The 19,195-nt window shown below is 38.5% G+C and overlaps 2 protein-coding genes across 7 annotated transcripts in view; both read left to right on the top strand.

Moving 5' to 3' along the window:
• The window catches only part of PDE5A (phosphodiesterase 5A), a 95,687-nt gene extending 88,829 nt beyond the window's left edge, over positions 1-6,858 (top strand). For all 6 annotated transcript variants that reach the window (XM_068153945.1, XM_068153944.1, XM_068153943.1 and 3 more), the window contains exons 19-21: positions 324-398; positions 899-982; positions 1,592-6,858. In XM_068153945.1, coding sequence (XP_068010046.1) covers positions 324-398; positions 899-982; positions 1,592-1,729 — 297 coding nt within the window. In that variant the 3' untranslated portion in view covers positions 1,730-6,858. The remainder of the gene's footprint in view (positions 1-323; positions 399-898; positions 983-1,591) is intronic.
• A 5,659-nt stretch (positions 6,859-12,517) lies between these two features.
• On the top strand, positions 12,518-15,606 carry FABP2 (fatty acid binding protein 2). The gene is made up of 4 exons (XM_068153938.1): positions 12,518-12,623; positions 13,282-13,454; positions 14,055-14,162; positions 15,044-15,606. Exons 1-4 carry the CDS (start codon positions 12,557-12,559, stop codon positions 15,092-15,094), a joined length of 399 nt encoding a protein of 132 aa, XP_068010039.1. The 5' UTR covers positions 12,518-12,556; the 3' UTR covers positions 15,095-15,606.
• Positions 15,607-19,195: the final 3,589 nt, after the last annotated feature.

Here is a 19,195-nt window from a genome sequence, read left to right as displayed (position 1 = left end):
AGAAATCTCTGTGCTTTCCAACAAGGCAGTCAGTTGATAGAACACACTATCTATGCGCTGATTGTTCCTACTGTTACCAGTGCCTATGTGCCATTTTATTCACTTTGTTTTGTCTAAGTATCAGCACAAACAGGTGTTCTCTTTGTGCACACCTGTGCATGACGAATTCTAAAAGCTAGTTGTTAAGCTGGAGTCTTATTTTGAGAGGTCCCAATTTGATACATCCTATGGACAGATAGGAAACATAGGAAAGAGTTTTTATTATAGGTAGCAAGCAAACTTCTAGAGTTGTTAGATTTGTTAATGTATGAAATCTCTTACAGATTGCTGAGCTTGTAGCTACTGAGTTCTTTGATCAAGGAGATAAAGAGCGGAAGGAACTCAACATAGAACCAACAGTAAGTGGCAGAATCATGCAGAATCACCTCTTTCAAAATTGCTTCTACAAACAGCACTTCACTTGCCTTTCAAAAGCCACAATTACTCCCATTGATCATAATACAGAAGCAACTCCTCCTCTGTCTTCCCTGCAGTTCCCAAACACCAATGGTGTGTTGTCATCTCTGAGCCAGAAGAGCAGACAGCATTATTTCTTCCTAAATTGGTATTACTAAATTGTCTTGAAAATACATTCCTAAATTGGTACCTATTTGCAACCTATCCAATACCAGTGAGCCTGTCTGTTTGGGCTCTGTCAGTCCAGACGCAATCTCCTAAAGCAAATCATGCAGTCAAATTACCTGCATTACAACACATGTACCGATAACCTGCTGTGCTAAGCTTGCTGTGCTTTTTAAGTTCCTGCTTTTAATTCCAGACTGTCTCTTTGGGTTTTGTTGTTTTGTTTTGTTTTATCTAATGCATTTAAACACAGAGCTTGTTTACTTCTTATCTGCAGGACCTAATGAACAGAGAGAAGAAAAATAAAATTCCCAGCATGCAGGTTGGATTTATAGATGCTGTTTGTTTGCAGCTGTATGAGGTATGGTGCCTAAGAAAGAATTGCAAATATCTAGCTCCAGATAAACTGCTCATTGTAGCCTTCTAACAGATGGAGATAGAAAACACTGGCCACAAAAGGATGATCTGGAATTGTCGTCTTGTAGTTTTGCATTGCACTCCGTAACTGAGGAACCACACTCAGCTAGAAATGGTGCTAACAGGGAAAAAGAAAAGTCAGTGTGAAGAGGAACATGTTACAGAAGACTTTCCACTGCACACAGATATAGATGCTTTGGGCACAAGCTTTAATACTTCTCTATGGTAGTGAGAGTTTCTTCAGGGAGATCTCATCACATCTATCAGAAAAGGAAAGAACAATTCATAAGCATCTTTTATATTAATTTTTGCAATTCTACATTAAATATCGAAGTCCATTTTTCCCTCACTCTGATGCAGTAACACAGATACATCATGAAAAATACTTGATTGTATTTCACATTTGATGTGCAGCAGGAAGCCCTCCTAGAAGTTCAGAATGCCAGTTCAATTTAGAGAATCTCATATTTTGATATGGTCTCTCTCATGTTCATCTTTAAGAACACTTACTTTGCTGTAAAATGTAATCTGTTCTACATGTTCTTTATTTCAGGCCCTAACACATGTGTCAGAGGCCTGCTACCCCTTACTGGATGGCTGTAGAAAAAATAGGCAGAAATGGCAATCCTTAGCTGAACAACAAGAGAAAAATCTGATTAATGGCGAAAGCAATCAAGCCAAACGGAACTGAGATGCTCACTGAACAACCACAAGCGTATACTCACATAGAAGACATAGCAGTAGGAGTACTGCATCTTGCTAAACACTGTATGAATTTGGCTTGTGTTTTGCCACTGCTGTATTATTTTCCCATGTGCCAAGCTGCAGCATGACCATGTATATGCCAAAGCTATATGCAGATATATGTTCATAACATCCAGATGAGATGGAAAAAGATCTGCAAGGGTAGTTTTTGCTACCTTGTTCCACAAGAAGGTATGAGTGCCTATTACTTTAGAGATGTATATAGTTGTTAGTGATCATACTGTGGCCAGTATCTTAAGGACTACTGCATTTTGCACCTTTTTAGCCCTCTTCCAATTATGCTGTGTTATGTTTGAAGGCATATGCAGTCCCACCTGTTCTCTCCCCAGAGGTTTAGAGGAAAGACTGAGACTAATTCTGGGGAGCCTAATCCAGCATATAGTATGCTAATGTCTTTCAGGAGACAGAACTGGGCTTTGAAGAGTGAAAGCCCCAGAATCTGTGCACAGAGTAGGTTTTGGTTTCGTTTTTCTTTTTTGTATTAGAGAAATGTCTTAGGAAATGTCTTACATTTGGATATATTTTTAAAACCTTCATAAATTACAAGACAATGAGGGTCTTAGGAGTTTTTTTGGTAGAAGTGTTTATCCATAAATAATGGAAAGTGCTTGAAGATTGAGGAAATGTTACAACATAACTGACAGACTGCCACGGAAGAATGGCTCACGCAGAAAGCTGCAAAAAGCACACCCAGGAATGGAAACTTAACAGGATAATTTTCATATGCTGATTTTAACTTCATTTGGAAGTTGAACTTAACATCATTATAATCAACAGACTGAATCACAGGCAGGAAAAGTAGAGAATGCTACTGCAAGAGCAAGAGATGAAAATGTGAATCATAGTGTGATGCAGGAATGGCACACTTCCAGCAACAGTCAGTGACTGATTCTTCAGGGCAGTGCTGTTATGAAATGGCTATGACCACTTTGAAGACAGTTTGATGTTAACATCTTTTTAAAATATTTTTTATCATTAGTTGATGTTAGAAATCATTAATCACAATGTCATAAAAGGAGTAGAAAAAATTAATGCCACAAGGATTTGCCAGTTGTACACGAGGCATTCATGTTCAGAACAGTAAGAAAGCCACTAGCTTGCACTAGTAAAAAAACCAACACTGATAGTTTATTTAAATGAAGATGACTAATAAAAATGGTTGTGATTTGGGAATCAGTTCAAGAAACTACACACCTTAACCCCCAAAAGGAGTAATACAAATAGAGTTCTATTCTCTGAGTAGACAGGATTAAGAGATGAGGGTCAGCTATCTAAGACTGGTCAGCAGTAGGTATAACTTCATCTGCAAAGACACAGAAAGTGTCTTTTTAAATCTGTAGTAATGACTTTTCCGTTGAAGTCAGCAGGAGTGTTAGGCAAATGGGATCTTATTTTGAAGTGCAGGAGTTTGTTTCTATTACAGTAACACAGAAAATCCTGGTTGGAAACGGCAATAAATTCTTCTTTCCAGGGCATTATCACCCCCCCCAGTAAGAGGCTGATCAGACAGACAGTGAAAACAACCTCTTTTTATCAGTCTCAGCGTTTAGATAAACCATACCAGAAGTTAACAAATGATGAAGCAAATGTTTCAAAATGTTCAATGATACTGAGTTTCATAACCCTTTATTAAATGTAGAATAAGGCATTCTGATAGTCTGCAGCATTTCTGCCAAATGAAATTATTTCTCACCAATTAAGTGCTATCTCAGACTTATCTAATGACTATCAATAACTTATTATTACAGCAGAATTTGAAAACATTTTTCCACCAAAGTATTTCTCCTGATTCTTATTTTTCCAAACAAAACAAAACAAAACCATGGAATTCAACAACAATGAAGAATTCCAGGGCTACTGTTACACAGGGCTCCATACCTTTATTCATATGCACACATATGACAGCCTGCCCCCAAAACACACACCTCCCAAAAGGTTTTTAAGTATTCTCAGATAAATAGGAAACTTTGTTTCAGGATTTGCATCATCCTTGTATACGTTTTTCCCCTGAATGCCTGAGATACGGAAATATAATTATTATATTAACTGATGAGATACATATTTAATATGAATAAAGTGTATGTATATAAAGGCGTATTCTTGCTAGTATGTTGAAACTAGTAATTCATGGTAACAACACAGTAAATCAACTGTAGTGCCATCACAGTGTAGTGAGGTGTCACTGACGTGAAGATCCCAGTATTTCTTTACTATACTGTGTGTTCAGCAAAGCTTTAGTATGACATAAATCTACAACTACTATACAGGAATGATAGATGCCTCCCTTTGACTTGAAAAAATGGACATGGATGTTGCATTTTTTCAAAGGTTCATACAGAGGTACAGTATGTAAATATATGTGTTACATATCTGTACACATTTATCCTGCAGAACCTCTTCCACTACAAAGAGCAGAACATACAGTTCCTAGTTACAGAGAGAACATACAGTGCCTAGTTAAATAATTTAAAAATTGTCATACATGTCTATCTGTATATATTGCTACAAACCCAAACCCTTGAAACTACTAAGAACCTTACAAGCATAGATTGCTGTAATTCAAGAAACTTCAGAGTGATCACATTGTTTATATAGTTCTTTGCCTGAGAGCAAAGTCAGGTTGTGTTGGGTTTCTGTCATAGCTTTGTGTGACCTGTTTGCAGAAATTGATCATTCCTTTTGTAATGGAGATAGGTGGTAATATGAAAAAAAAACAAGCTGTTTTTTTTCCTGAAATTCATTGTCTTCAGAATTCAACATTTTCAGACCCATCTAGTGGATTATAGCCATTAATTTAATCATGAGTTGTATGTTTAATTATTTCAGTTTGGGTCTCATATTGTCCCGAGTTTTTATTGTCTAGCGAAAGAATCAGTGTGGATTATACAAGAAACAAGTTGAAATGGAGCTTAGCACTTTGTGTCAGTTCAGACTGTAATGGACTTTGTCAGTCCATTAAAGCCACTGTGAAATTTTATATTCTTAAGGTAGAGAAATTGTCTCCCCCACTGATTTTTAATACTTGCCTCAATGAAGACATCTAAGTTGGTATCCTGCTTGTTCTGACATAAACATATTATCCTTTAGAGTCACTCTACAGCATAGTTTAATGTGTGAAGTACACTTTTCTTCCTGGTTGGGTTCCCCTTCTGAAAAAAAATTACTTGTCGCACCTATTAACGTATCCAAAATCACTGATTAACCCTACCTATTCTGATAAAAACAACAGTGAAGCTCTTCATCTGTTCTTCCAAACAGTTAGCATGCATCGATACTAGCTGCAGAATGTCTAGGTTTTCTGTTCTATCATACAACAAAAGAAAGGAGGAGGAAATAACATGGGGTTTAGAGATGATGCTGATTTTTAATTAGTGGCTTAAAGTTAACAGCAGATTAATATCTTCATAGAATACAAGTGGACTAGTGATAAAGGAAATTATTCTGTTGATGACTAGCTGATCTCTCTTTAGAAAAGAGGACTAAAGCTTGATTTCATGCCTCACTCTCTGACAACTGTGTATATATAAACTTCTGAACTCTAATCCAATACATTTTATCAGGCGATCGCATGAACTGAAAAAAAAAGAGCACTGTCCAGTTACTGGGTAACTGATTTTCCAAGCGCTTGTACAGAAAGATTTCCTAGGAAGAGTCAGATCTAGTCTCTTAAAACTGAAGGATTTTACCCAAGTGGTGTGATTAGTATTCCTTGCAGTTATGCATGAGAAGATTGCAGGGAGCTTTGATGGAAAAAATGCCTCACTTAAAAGAAATTAAGTCATTCATTTTTAAAGGCTTTATAGAGACCAAGTACTTCAGGCAAAATTATACATTAGCTTTAGTTATAAGCATTGTCTCTGTGATGCTGTATTTTCTTCTTGTGTCAACTCACATAGAGTTTACATTCCACAAGGTTTCAGCTTTATTTCACAGTTCCCTGCTGTACTCCTTCAGGGTCTTGCACTAATTTGAAAGCTAAGCTTGAACATTGGAGCTTGAATCAAAAAAGTGAGTTTGGCCAGATCATGATAAATATTGAGGGCTGGATGTTTTGGGTTGGACTTTCACAGGACCAAGAAACATCACAGAATCTGGCCTGGTAATTAGTGACACTTGCTAAATACAGCAAAATGTGACAGCAAGACATTTTATCTTTGTCACTGCCAGATGAATGGAAATTGCACGGGAAAGTTTATTTTCCACATAAAGAAGTTTGTTTCCATAGAGAAACTCCTATCTAAGTACCACTGTTTGTAAATGTATATTTATGTGGCAATGCTATATAATCGCTAGTTTCCACTAATGTTCACAGCATGAGCTTGTCATGCCAGGGCCTAAGGCATGCTTAAATGCCCATATGAAGTCAATTACATGATTCCCATTTACATCAGTGGGAGCTGGATTGAGCTGTACAGAAAGTGAAATAATGGGTCAAATCCACCTTTTTTTTTCTTTACTTATACAGAGGGACCAAACTCTTACCCTTGGTAACACCTGCCTCACCTGCTCTTTGCTGTATTCAGCAATTCCTGCTGATGCCCAAGGTACCTTACAGGATGTAACTGAAGTTAGAATTTGAGCCCTCTTTGTATTCACATGGCAGGCACTTGCAAGTGTCTCTTAAAGAATGTAGTGTGAAATGCACTGTAAATAGTTTTAATATACATTTCTATTATAGTTTAATAAAAATCTTAATCACAGTCACTAGCCACTGAGTTTGTCCATTTGTAATCTTTTATCTTTTCAAAATCTTTGAACAGATCTATAGTTTCTGGGCACAGTATTTTTGTACTAGGTTAAGGAGGTTACTCTGTATATTATGTTTTGCCTTTAAACAGTATTAAAGTCTTCTGAATGTTATTTGTTCTCCCTTGGTTCTGCCCTATGACTACTTAAGTAAAGCTCACTGCATTACTGAAGAGTATCATTAGTCCTGCTAAATGTACAGCTGACAGAGGATATAGAGTCAGGTTATCTTCTATGGTCAGACTGCTGCTTACTACTTATTTCTCATTCTTCTCTTTGTACTCTTCCATGCTTTTTAAAATAATAAAGGACAATGTTGAATTTTACTGTTTGTTAACATTATTGAGGTAGAATTTTCAACACTTCACTTTTCTCTTATTCACACCATTGATTCCATAAATTTACATTTTGGAATAACTTCTCTAGGTCCGTGAAGTCGTGAAGAGAAAAACTTCACTATTAATATCAAGATAGTTGTAACATAGGTACTACTGAGATGAATCAGTGATAAAATACTTCTATTAAAACCAGCAAAAATAATCCACTGCTACTAACCACTAGAGAGCATTGCAGCTACACTTCCTGGCAAATAAACTGTTACACAGATCCATCCTCCCCCTCTTCCCCCAGGTATCAGTTCCTGGGGTAGCATGTCAGAGAGGTGGAAATAGAAATAGTCAACCCAGTGACTTCAAACAAGCTGTGAAAAAAATACTTTTGACAACAAAAATCTCATCATGTGCAAACTTCTGATTCTAGAACTAATTCTAGACCAATGGGCTTCTTGGCAAGTGCTGTTCTTTGCCAATTATGTTCTCCACAGCAACACTTCAGGCCTGACTTTTTTTTAGCTCTAGGCAAAACCAAAAAGTATGTACAACCCTGACAAACAACAGCCTCATTCAAAAAGTTATGAAGGGCCAGATTTAGTTTAGCACAAAACACAAGCACTGTTTGCTTGAACTAACTGCAGTTTATGAGTGCAACTGAACAACTGTCTATGTATGTTGACATATATCAGGTAATCATTTGCTGTTGGGACTACAATCTTTACAGCCCACTCACCAGCCTGGTCCTGCTCCTGATTGGTCTTCACTACCTTGCTGAATGTTTGAATTCATATCAACAGGAGTGCTGCAATACATTTCTTACCCTGCCCAGAAAATACTACAACCTTGAAGGAGGGCATTTTTATTGAAAATCAAAGCCAATATAACACTTGGTCTTTTACATCTCGCATAACTGGAATGCCTTTGTAACACATGAAAAAGACAACAGCTTCTTCCTCCAGCCATGTTTCCAGTAACAATGGTGACAGTTACTGTTGATGTTTCACATTAATGTGACTCTCACCCTCTTAATTTTTTTTTTTTTAGAAATAATTAAAATGTGTGAGTTTGTTTCAGTAGTAAGCTTTAGGATCTAAATTGATGGAATCTGACAGTCACTGACTTTTTCAGCCCTTCAGAGAACAGCATTTCTTAGCATGTAAACCTTTGGAACTTCAATTTCAGTTGAAAAATACCACAAGTTCTAAATATAGTAAACTTTCACTTCCATATTTACAATTCAGAATTTCTTAAACTATGTGGAGGCATGTTTTCCCCCCATTATTCCAAAGCTCTCTTTTTATGTAACATGGAAATGTATTTTCACATTTCCTGAGAGACTGCACTGTTCTCCAAAACTTTGCATTACTTTCTGAATTACATTCTGAATCTGTAATACCAAGTAAAGATAAAAACCTCTTTCCTGCTGAAGTATGAGGGTAACCAACTCAGCCACAACCTGCTACTGCCCACATAGCGGTTCATAAAGGCCAGTAACAGATCTATCCTTTAGACAGGTTTCTTTGTAAAGAACATCATGAAAGATCTTTAACAAAAACTAGGAGTAACATACCTGGTTAAATCACACCACTAGTTTACACATGACATACTCACATTTCTTCAGAATTATTCTTTGTAGTACTTAATCCAGTCACTGCAACATTTTACAATACACACAGCATTTTAATAAAAGGGAAGTTCCAGTTTACAGAGAATAGAGAAGCTAAAGAAAGTCCATTTCTGAGCTGTAAAACAGAACCTGGATCTGGGTGTCTGTTCTGCTTTTACATGACACATGAAGAATTGTCTTTTATTTACACAAATCTGAGCCACATACAGTCCTCTCTTGCTATTATGATGAGCTCAGAACTCTGAAGCTCACTGTTTTACAGATGAGATTAGATTCAAGTCACTAATCACATAATCACAGTAATCTTTGGTGGAGTTTGGAGCTATAGCATAATCAAAAGCAAAAAGTGTATGATCAGCAAACAGCGATGCAGAAATGAACTACAAGTCCAGTTCAGTTTTGGAGAAAACATAAAGACTGATGCAGACTTTCTGTAGTGTATATTGTTGGCTCACAGGTCCATAACCCAGCCCCACCCTTGATCATATTTCATATTCTGAACAAAAATAAACCACTTCCCTAAATTTGATTGCTACTAAGTATTTGCCTGGAAAATGCAGGAAGAGTATTGAGATACATATATTTAAGTGTCCAGCCGTCTTTGCAATTGTATTCCAAGACATATGGAAGAATCATGCAGTAGCAAAAGCACCAAATCAGTTCAAAACTGTCAGTAACCAGTTTGTCTGCACTTAGCAGGGATGCATCTCTCTCTTAATATATAGTATTATATATTATGATATTTACATAAGACTACTATGTTTATGTTGGTATCAAGCCTTAATCACTCCATGGCAAAGCTGAGTTCTACTGGCCTAGCCAATTTTTGGCAGAATAACTTGAAGACAAGCCACAAAAAAATACACAGGATAGATGAATGTAACCCATGGCAAAAGCATTGTTGTCACCCTGATCTTTGGAATCTCACTGTCATTTACCATCACAGTACAACATAGAATGATTATCACAACTGGCACAATGAGATTGCCACGGCTATATAAGTTAATGATTTATTTCCATCCAGCTCATTTAGAGATCAAACTTCAAAGTTAATAAGCTTGTCCATTGTCAGCGCTGTGAAGTTGGCACACTGGGGAAAGCCACAAAGGCAAAAAATACACACCTTTAGCTCTCATAACTTTCATGGAACTAAGTGTTACAATGCACCATCTAAGTGAAATTGTAGTTTTGAAAACTACAAAAGGAAGATGTAGACAGGTTGTGGAATATTACATTTAAAAAAAAACTTTTTAGTCTATAAAATCAATTTTTAATTACAATTTTAGGAAGAAATTCAGCTTTCAAAAGAACTCAAAAGCACCCTCAATAAAGTAGACACCATGTGATTCTAGTACATGTGAGAAAACTGAAACCAGATTTCAGTGTGTTCATCACCTTAAGTCACTCAATAAATGGTGAGATTAAAAAGATGGCCGCTTGTTCTAGCACTGCCATTCCATGAGTCCTCAAAGAACAGTTCTTTATGCTGTCAACACTGCAGCAATGCAGGAACACCAGGAAACTCATAAATATTTACCACCTGTGGGGATTCTTACATAACTGACAGATCTCTGGGGCTGATCTGAACAGGATCATAAGGGTTCATGTCCAGTGAAAAGAAATGTTAAGGAAGGGAAAAACGAGACAGAAGCAGAGCAACAAACTTTGATGTCAAAGTCAGAAACTCAGATACTTGCAGCTCCTGTGGTGAAAAGGTTTGGAATGGGCTGGTTAGTCTGACTTCTGAGGGAGACCAAAGAATCACAAGTAAGGAAAAGCAAGTTGTGAGATAACCAACAGGATGTGCACATCTGAGACCTTTCTGTTACTGAAGAACCACTCCAGAAAAAATGCTGTAGTAAGTTTGATGTAGAAATTCATACTGAACTTGCAGAACATCACTACTCTGAGTTATTTTTTTCAGCAGTTAAGAAGATAGACTAGATTCAAACAAAGTAAGTAGTCAATAACATTAGTTTTGTTTAAATATATAAATACTACTTCAGATACCTCAGCATTTCTTCAAGGAAATGAATCAGCAAGTTCTTGGAGAAAATGTGGAACTCACGTACGAAGTAGAAAAGCTTAACATCCTCACAAAAATTCCCGATTGTTTGATTTCATCATTCACATTATCTCAGGCCTCAGTCACCTACTGGACACAAAGTGTTTCACAAGTTGTACTACACCCCTGCCAGAAAGAACTCTTATGCAAAGTCAGTAATTTTGTTAAGCAACAATAAACTGGATGAATCGTAACCAGACATCAGGGGGTTTTGTTCATGTATATATACTACATAAATAATATAGACTGACAATGATAGCTCCTAAGGTCAAAATACACTCCAATGCAATAAAAAGAGATAATGTCACTCTAACAGAAACTCCTTTTGCCAATTTTCTTAGCTGATTAAGGGTAAGATGGACATGGATGATTATCATAGCACTGGGAATAGGCTAGGACGCTCATTGAAACTTTGAGTTAGGGTTCTTCATATCCCTTCACTTCCCCACACAATTGAGACAACGCCCCAGGTTTGAAACATATGCTGTGCAAAAGAAGGTGGCTTGCTTCAAATGAAACTAATTCAGAAAGACTCATGAAATGAGCTTTGTTGACAGATACAATATAACCTCTGCAAATTCCTCCTGGGAGAGTCCTGACTGGAATAGCTGTAGTTGGAACATGAGGCGTTCACAGCTACAAAAGACTAGCTTGCACCAAATCCCATCTTCCAAAAGACCAAAGGGTCTGTCTGGAAAAGTTAATTTCAACTCTTAACACATGGTCAGCTTCTAGCACCCTGTTTTAGCCACAGGCATAGCACTTTGCCCTGCATCATTAAGAAATACCCATTGAGCTATTTTTTGTCCTCCAGTCTGTTAGCCTGATTACTATTGATTTCAAAGTGAAGCTGACTGGACTGAAAAGCAACACTATTCTGCTGTCACTATCAAAGCCCTGAATGTGCAGGTACATTTCAGTAAAACCTCGTTTCAGGATGCAATTTACAGGTGTACAAGATTATGATAACATGAGGCACTGTTATTATTTGATAAGTAGAGCACAACCCATCATGCATGCGCTAAGCAAAATACAACTGAGTATTGAGGATTTATATTTACATTTTGAAGCTAACAAATAACAAAGCTGATGCCAGTCATGTGAAAAGAATAATTATAATCCTAAATGTGGTTAAAACAAAAGCTGGGTCAATAGTTTTGCTCAGCTTCAAGCAGCACCAATTAGTGAGGAAGGTGAGTAGGGGAAGAAGTAGCTAAATCAGGGAAAAGTAATTTTCTGCACTAACCTTGAACCAGGAACATCTAGCTTCTATGGAAATCAACCACATTGAGTGAGTTCACTTAGCATGCATATTTGTTTCTGTTGTGGGGATGGGTTTGATGCACATAGCATTCACTGAATGTGTGATAATGAAAAATATTAATTGTAGCAGCTCCTCAGAATGTATATTAAAGAGTGAGTATATTAACACAGAGTATCATCCCAATTTTCATAGCTCTCCACTAGATGGGAAGTGAGTGGATAGTTGCCTGAAACAACCTCCAGACAATCAGCAAACCCTCTGCCTCATACTTACGTTGAGCAAAACAGAAAAACAGAACTCTATTAAATTAAAACAAAGTGGATTAGTGTTTAGTCTGTTGGGCAAATACATTTTCTCCAGTTGCATAAAGCTTCTCTCCCACATGCATGAAAGCAAATAGAAAATAATCATCTTACTGCTTTCATGAGATAGCTGAATTTTACAACAACTCAAATGTAGTGAATAAAATGAATGCATTAGTGGTTCTTCATTAGGATGAGCAATAAAAATAATTCCATGATTTGGGGGCAATGAGTGAGAGATTCTGCAAGCAGTGTGGTCATGATTTGAAATTTGATTAAACTACAGTAAAGTTCTCCTGCCTCAGTGAACTTTAGCCAGCCACATCACTTCATAAATTGCTTTCAAGATAACCCAGTACATAAATTCTCTTTGCAAAGCTTGGCTACTTCAGGCTGATCCCATTAGAGAGGGGAATCATGGCATTTAACGGTACTTGGAAAATAGACAGAAATGAAAATTATGAAAAGATGATGGAGGCCATGGGTAAGTCTTAATTTTCCAGTGCCTTCTACTGGACTAACACCACTATGGCTGAATACAGACTCCGGCATTCTGTGAACTACCTTCTGGCTAACCTCTCCCTTCACTGTTTGCTGTTCTACCCTTGCATTGTGTGATGCATTTATTTCCCAAAGATTACAATAGGAGGAGAGGGGTGTAAAGATCCTGATAAATGTTCTGATTTTAATTATGTTAATCTTAAACTATTTATTTCAGCAGAGGAAAGAATCTCTAAGTCTAACTTTGAGGAAAAGGGAAGAGAATTTGATACATTTTAACCAGAATTCTACAGCAGGAACATTAGTTTGAGAAAATGAAACTAGTTCAAAAGTCACACAGGAAGAAAATCATCCTTCAATTTCATAGAAACACATGATTCAAGTAACTTTAACATCCTGATACTTTAACTTTGTAAAAAATGTGTGTTGTAGGGATATAAACATAACCCTTCCAGTTGGATAGTGATTTGCATTGTATCAGTACTGCCAAGTATGGCCTAAAAAAAAGTGAAGAATAAAAATTTGGGTCAGAATGCTGCAATAATCTCACTTGACCACATAAAAGTCACTAGAAAGAGACTAGTACAATCCTTTGTTTGTTGGTTTTTTTTTTCCTGACTGATGCTAATTGATTTTTCCAGGTGTTAACATAATGAAAAGAAAGTTAGGAGCCCATGATAATCTGAAGATGACTATTCAACAAGATGGAAACAAATTTATCATCAAAGAATCAAGCAACTTCCGTACTCTAGATATTGAATTTACTCTGGGAGTCAATTTTGAGTACACTCTGGCAGATGGAACTGAAGTTTCAGTAAGAAACTTTCCTATATAAGCATCTACTTATGAGAATAACTTTATGGAATACAGTTTCAGGGTGAATAATTTATCTTCCTAGTTTGTAATTTAAATTGCATATTTAAAGTGTGACTATTCAGGAATACTTGCAGCTTATACAAAAACATCAGATCGGTTTTAACTGTTAATGGCTCAACACTGTACCATAAAACTCAGAGAGAGAGCAGAAAGCAAAGTATGTAGCAAATATTCACATGATGAAATCCAAGTGATTGAAGTTTTGCCTCTTACAACACTCAAGTCCCCCACCTAGATAGCAGAGTGGGTATTTAGAAAAAGTTGCCTTTTCTGTTTTGAGACAATTAATTAAAATATGATTTATTAAGAACTAAAATAACACATAGCTTGGCTATTATGTAATTAAATAAACTAGTGGGATTTTATGCAAATTGCACTTTTACAGCTTTTTCATTAACATTAAAAAAAAGGCATTATTACAGTTGTAATCTCGTCTCACTTTTAGGCATTTTAAAAATCTCTTCTCACTTTCATGTCTTTAAATCAAATCAGTGTCACATCTATTGCAAAATATTGGAGGCTGGTTATCCTATTACAGGGTGCTTGGAACATGGAAGGAAACAAACTTGTAGGATCGTTTACCAGGAAAGATAACGGAAAAGTGCTTAAAGTATGCAGAGAAATTGTAGGTGATGAACTTGTTCAGGTGAGTTAAGCAGTCACTTACATATTACTTTACAATATAATTAACTGTATAACTTTTTAAAGCTATTCTGAAAATAGGCAATTTTTTTCCAAGCCAAATATCTTTAGTTACTTTTTTTAAGTAAATTATCAAAATTTACAACTGCCTGTGATTTTTATGCTTTTGTACCCATGTGAGCTCTATCTTATCAATGCACTCTGAAGCCGGTGAATACAAGCTATGTACTGAAGGGAGAGAGAGATGTGCTGTGGCTGAAAGCCCTTTTCCAAGTGTGTGCCTTGTAAAAGCCCTACCACAGGAGGTTTCTACAGGGCAACACTGCCAGGGGCTGATAAATATCCTTTTAAAACCATGTTTGGGGCTGGGGCAGGATGACACAGAGAGAGAAGTTTGTGACAAAAGGGAAATGTTTCACGGCTCTGGAATAAACCCCAAAACTGAACTGAACTCAACTCCACTAGCAGGTCACAAGCTTCTTAGAAGAATGAATAAATAAATAAAAAAAAGAACTTCATGGACAAGTGTGAGATTTGAGGTATGAAAAACATCCAGTCCAACCCTGCTGTGCTTCTTCACACTTTTAGTAAAAGCAGACACACAGATGAAACTTGTTAAGAAGTGGTATTGGGAATACAGCACTTCAACACCTGGGTTTTTTTCTAAAGCACTCCAGAGCTGTCCTGCAGTGGTTCAAACATTTGCATAGAGAATTCATGTTTATTGATAACATTCTTTTCCTCAGAGCCTGCCCAGGGGCTGGTAGGCCTCACATGACCACCATTCACAAGTAATTAAATCCCTGTTGACCATCTCTCAACAGCAGCTGTGAAATGGAACCTTGTAATAGCAGCCACTGATTTTTCTTCTTAATTTCTTAATAGACTTCAGTGTATGAAGGAGTTGAAGCCAAGAGAATCTTCAAAAGGGGCTGAACACCCAGAAGAGCACTAGAATCAGAAAACAACAAAAAAGGACCATTTTCCTACATATCCTCTGCTTTTTTTAACCCCCTTTTATTCATGCACTGCACTTCCTAAGGTGGAATTACTTAGCCCTGTTGAAAACACAGGCTAGTTTCTTATGTTTACTGTTTTGCCTTGAATAAACAAAAACCACATTACCATTGATAAAAACACCAAGATGTTATTTGGACCAAGTCCTGCCTGAGTGCCATACTGCAAAAGGCTGCAGCAACGACTGTCTTTACGCAGAGCTTAAATACTTTTTGCACTGGTTCTCAAATGGCAACTCAGTTTCCCTACCATAATATTTCTGTTATGCAATAATAGTTTCCTTATTTCAGTTTCTCCAAGTACTTGAGTATGGAACAATTAGGATGAGAAAACCTAAAACAAACCTGACAACACTTAAGACTCTTCTATGTAAATATAAATATGGAATAAAATATGGTAATTATGGAATAAAAATATGATAATACAGCTCACTTGGAGTACTTGAATGATGTCCCATTGATAGCTTGCTCATAACAATAGGAACAATATAAAGCACATATTGATGAGCTACAGATATCCCACAGAAGGTAATTTCATTGTGTTTGTTTCTGAAAGTATGACCATGCTTTTAATCATAGATTTTAAATTGTTCCAGTTTATTAGGATTTCAGTCATTCTGTGTGAGGAAGAGAATTAACAGGCTCTGAGTGAGTTCCTTTCAGGACATGAATAAAAATATCTAAGGTATCTTAACAAGATAAAGAATGATGTCAGAGTAGGTTGACTTCAAACACTGGTGTTTCTGATGGGTGACATTAGGCTGTTTCCTAAGGGCTGCAGTAAATCTGCCTCTCTAGGGTCAGCGCTAGTTAAGAACTGCTGAGACCCTCTAACTATGCCTCTGGGTGATCAGCTACCCCTGTCCCCATGACTGCTTCCTGGCCCTGGACCCTTTCTGACATACCAGCAGAACAAACCTGTGTGCTGCCAACATTCTTGTCCTTCCCCAAATATGCCCTGAGCTTTTTGCCCCCATGCCTCTACAGCTGTAGTTAGAAAAAGACTGATTCATGTAAAGCTTTGCTAAAAGGTCATAATGTGGTCCTGAGGAGAGCCCTGAGGTCTAACCCAAGATATAAGTGCAGCTCTATCTGTCAAGTCTCACAGCACCTCAGCACAGAATTCCCTGATGATGGTGAACAGCTGATCTGCCCAGAAGCTGATTCATATGCTGCTACAGGTCCAATGTCAAATATCATTTCTGAACTGGTATATTCACATTATGTTTTCAATGTTTGTTTTTCTTTTTTAATATCTCACAAAACTGACTCCCCCGTTTTCATGGCTCTCCTTGATTCTCTTTTCGGCGGCCGCAAACGGCGAAATTTCTGTGGTTCTCAGCGTATCACAGCTCCCTCTACTGCCGAAATGCTCCTGACACAAACACTATTCCAGTTAGGGAGTAGGGCAGATCACGGCTCTCCATGAATTTGGAGTTCCTCCCACAGGTATTGATTGTACCCAACTTTCAGTGTAGGCATTCTTTCCATAATCATCTTTCAATGGATAAAGTCTTAAGGAAAGCAAGGGATAAAGAATACCAGCTTGCAATAAAGCTAAGTGACAGGTTTTCAGCTGAGCTACACACTCTGAAAAGGGAGAGTAAACTGTAAGACAAACTCTAACCATTGAAGTGCTGTTATACCGTTTGACCTCCATTATCAGCTGCTTATCATTACACTTCTAAACTGCACCGAAATATCTCAACAATTACATGTCAAAGGTTTCATGAATTGGCAAACACCATTGCATTTCTACAAGCGACTTTACTGGCTTGGGATTAAAGCTGTGTTATGCTTCAGAGTATGTTCTCTCATTCTCCCTGAGAATGCTCATCCTGCATCCTTCAGGTTTAGAAAGTGGAACTCCAGCCCATACCCAATACCAATACCTGTGCCACACACAGCTCAGTAACACCCTGACTTATGGTTATTTTGATCTGTTATCAGATTTTTTTGATTGATTTGCTACAAATATGAGTAGGATATTTTTTGTTCATCATGTATTTCAGAAATTATTTTAGTTAATTCTGGATTAAAATCGAGGCCACAAACCAAAAGTAACATGATAACTATTTACATTAAAAAAAAAAAACCCAGAAAACATGGGATCTCAAAAGTATTTAACAACTCCAAATACTTTACACAGATGCAGTTCAAAAAAGTAAGGAAAAATCTTTAAAGAGTAAGTCTCCAATAACTCATGTAAGTTCATCAGTTCAAGGGATGGAAGAGTGGTACAGCTTCTGTAAGCTAATGACAGCATTACAGGAGACTAAATGAGATAGTCTAGTAGACTTGACTAGAAGATTTTTGCTTCCTAGGCAGCAGCATCAGAATTACATGACTTTGCAACCTAATAGGAAATTGTTTTCTCTGGAGAAACCTGCAGTGCAGCTCCTTTTGCTCAAATGAGGACAATGAGGCTGGTGAGAGGTCTCAAGCACAAGCCCTATGAAAGGCTGAGGGAGCTAGGGTAGTTTAGCCTGGAGGAGGCTCAGGGGAGACCTTATTGCTCTCTACAGCTACCTGAAAGGAGGTTGTAGACAGGTGGGGGATGATCTCTCAGGCAACCAGCACCAGAACAAGAGGACACAGTCTCAAGCTGCACAGGGCAAGTTTAGGCTTGAGATGAGGAGAAAGTTCTTCACAGAAAAAGTAATTTGCCATTGGAATGTGCTGCCCAGGGAGGTGGTGGACTCACCGTCCTGGAGGTGTGCAAAAAAAGGACTGGACCTGGCACTTGAAACCATGGTTTAGTTAGTCATGAGGTAATAGGTTGGACTCGATTCTCTCTGAGATGTTTTCCAACTTTGTTGATTCTATGACATAAAGGACATGTTCCCTGCAAAAATCTTTATACTTCACCTAACACATGCAGGCTTAACTGGAACTTGCTATATAAAGAAAAGCTCATGTTCATCCTTATCTCTAATGATAGAACTCTTGCTTCTAAGTTTCTGGTCACTGTTCTAGACACAATAAAAATAACTGGCCCCTTTTCAATACTGAGTGAACTGGCTGGACTGAGGGTGAGCATAGCACCAGGCTGTGCAGCTTTACCTTCTTACGCAGCTGTGTATTGTGAAAACAAAGCACACAGTATCTACTGCCGACGTGAAGGTCTCATGTTTGCTTAGGGTGTACAAGCTGCAAGTAACCTTAAAGCGTAAGAGTGTATCTTAAAATAATGTCAATTTTCCATATCTTCATCACAACAGGATTTCCCACAAGGTCTTTTAGTTTATTACAGGGCATCATCTGCTCTCCAAGAAACCACATCAGAAAGAACTTGTGAACGTTTATTTCCACACAAGTCCCAGTATAGCTTAACAGAACCAATTCAGTTTGACAGGACTGACCACCTGCTTTACCCCACACCCGTGACAGAGAGCCTCCACGAGCTCCACTCCTTCCCACATCAGCAAAACAAGGGTATACTCCCTCACCTTCGCCATGGAAGTCCAGCCCGGCCCCTCAGCAGTGGGCGGGAAACAAGCCGCCGAGGTAGCAACTCCACCTGCACCCAACCGCCCTCAGCCGGCCCATTGCGGGCGGGGCACTCCGCGAGCTGCCAAGGGCGGTGCCGCCGCGCGTAGGTCGGTGGGCGGGGCTGCGGTACGTGCGCTCCGCTCCCATTGGCTCCCCACCCGGAAGTGTCGTTGCGGGTGCCTGCGCGGTGGATGCAGCCGCTCTGCGCTGCGGTGCGCACCGGCGGCGAGATGGAGGCGGCAGCGCGGCGGCGCGAGCAGCAGCAGCAGCAGCAGCCGCAGGGGGAGCAGCCGGCTGCGGTGGCGGATAGCGGCCGGTCGCTGTCGGGAGAGTCCTATTGGCTGGATGTGTGGCTCTTCATCTTCTTCGATCTGGCGCTCTTCTTCGTCGTATACTTCCTGCTCTGATAGCGCCGGGCGCAGGTCAGCTGCTGGGCCCCGGGTCCCGTCTGCTGCCCAGGAAAAGGCGGCTCTCAGCGGGGAGGTCCTCTTGTGGGCCGGCGCGGCCTTCCACCCACGCGTGGGCGAGC

This window comes from Melanerpes formicivorus, unplaced genomic scaffold (assembly GCF_026170545.1).
Source record: "Melanerpes formicivorus ecotype bairdi unplaced genomic scaffold, bMelFor1.0.p_v2 SCAF_27, whole genome shotgun sequence".
NCBI classification, from domain to species: domain Eukaryota; kingdom Metazoa; phylum Chordata; class Aves; order Piciformes; family Picidae; genus Melanerpes; species Melanerpes formicivorus.
Note: the sequence above shows the minus strand (reverse complement) of the source record. Positions and strands in the feature narration are given on the sequence as shown.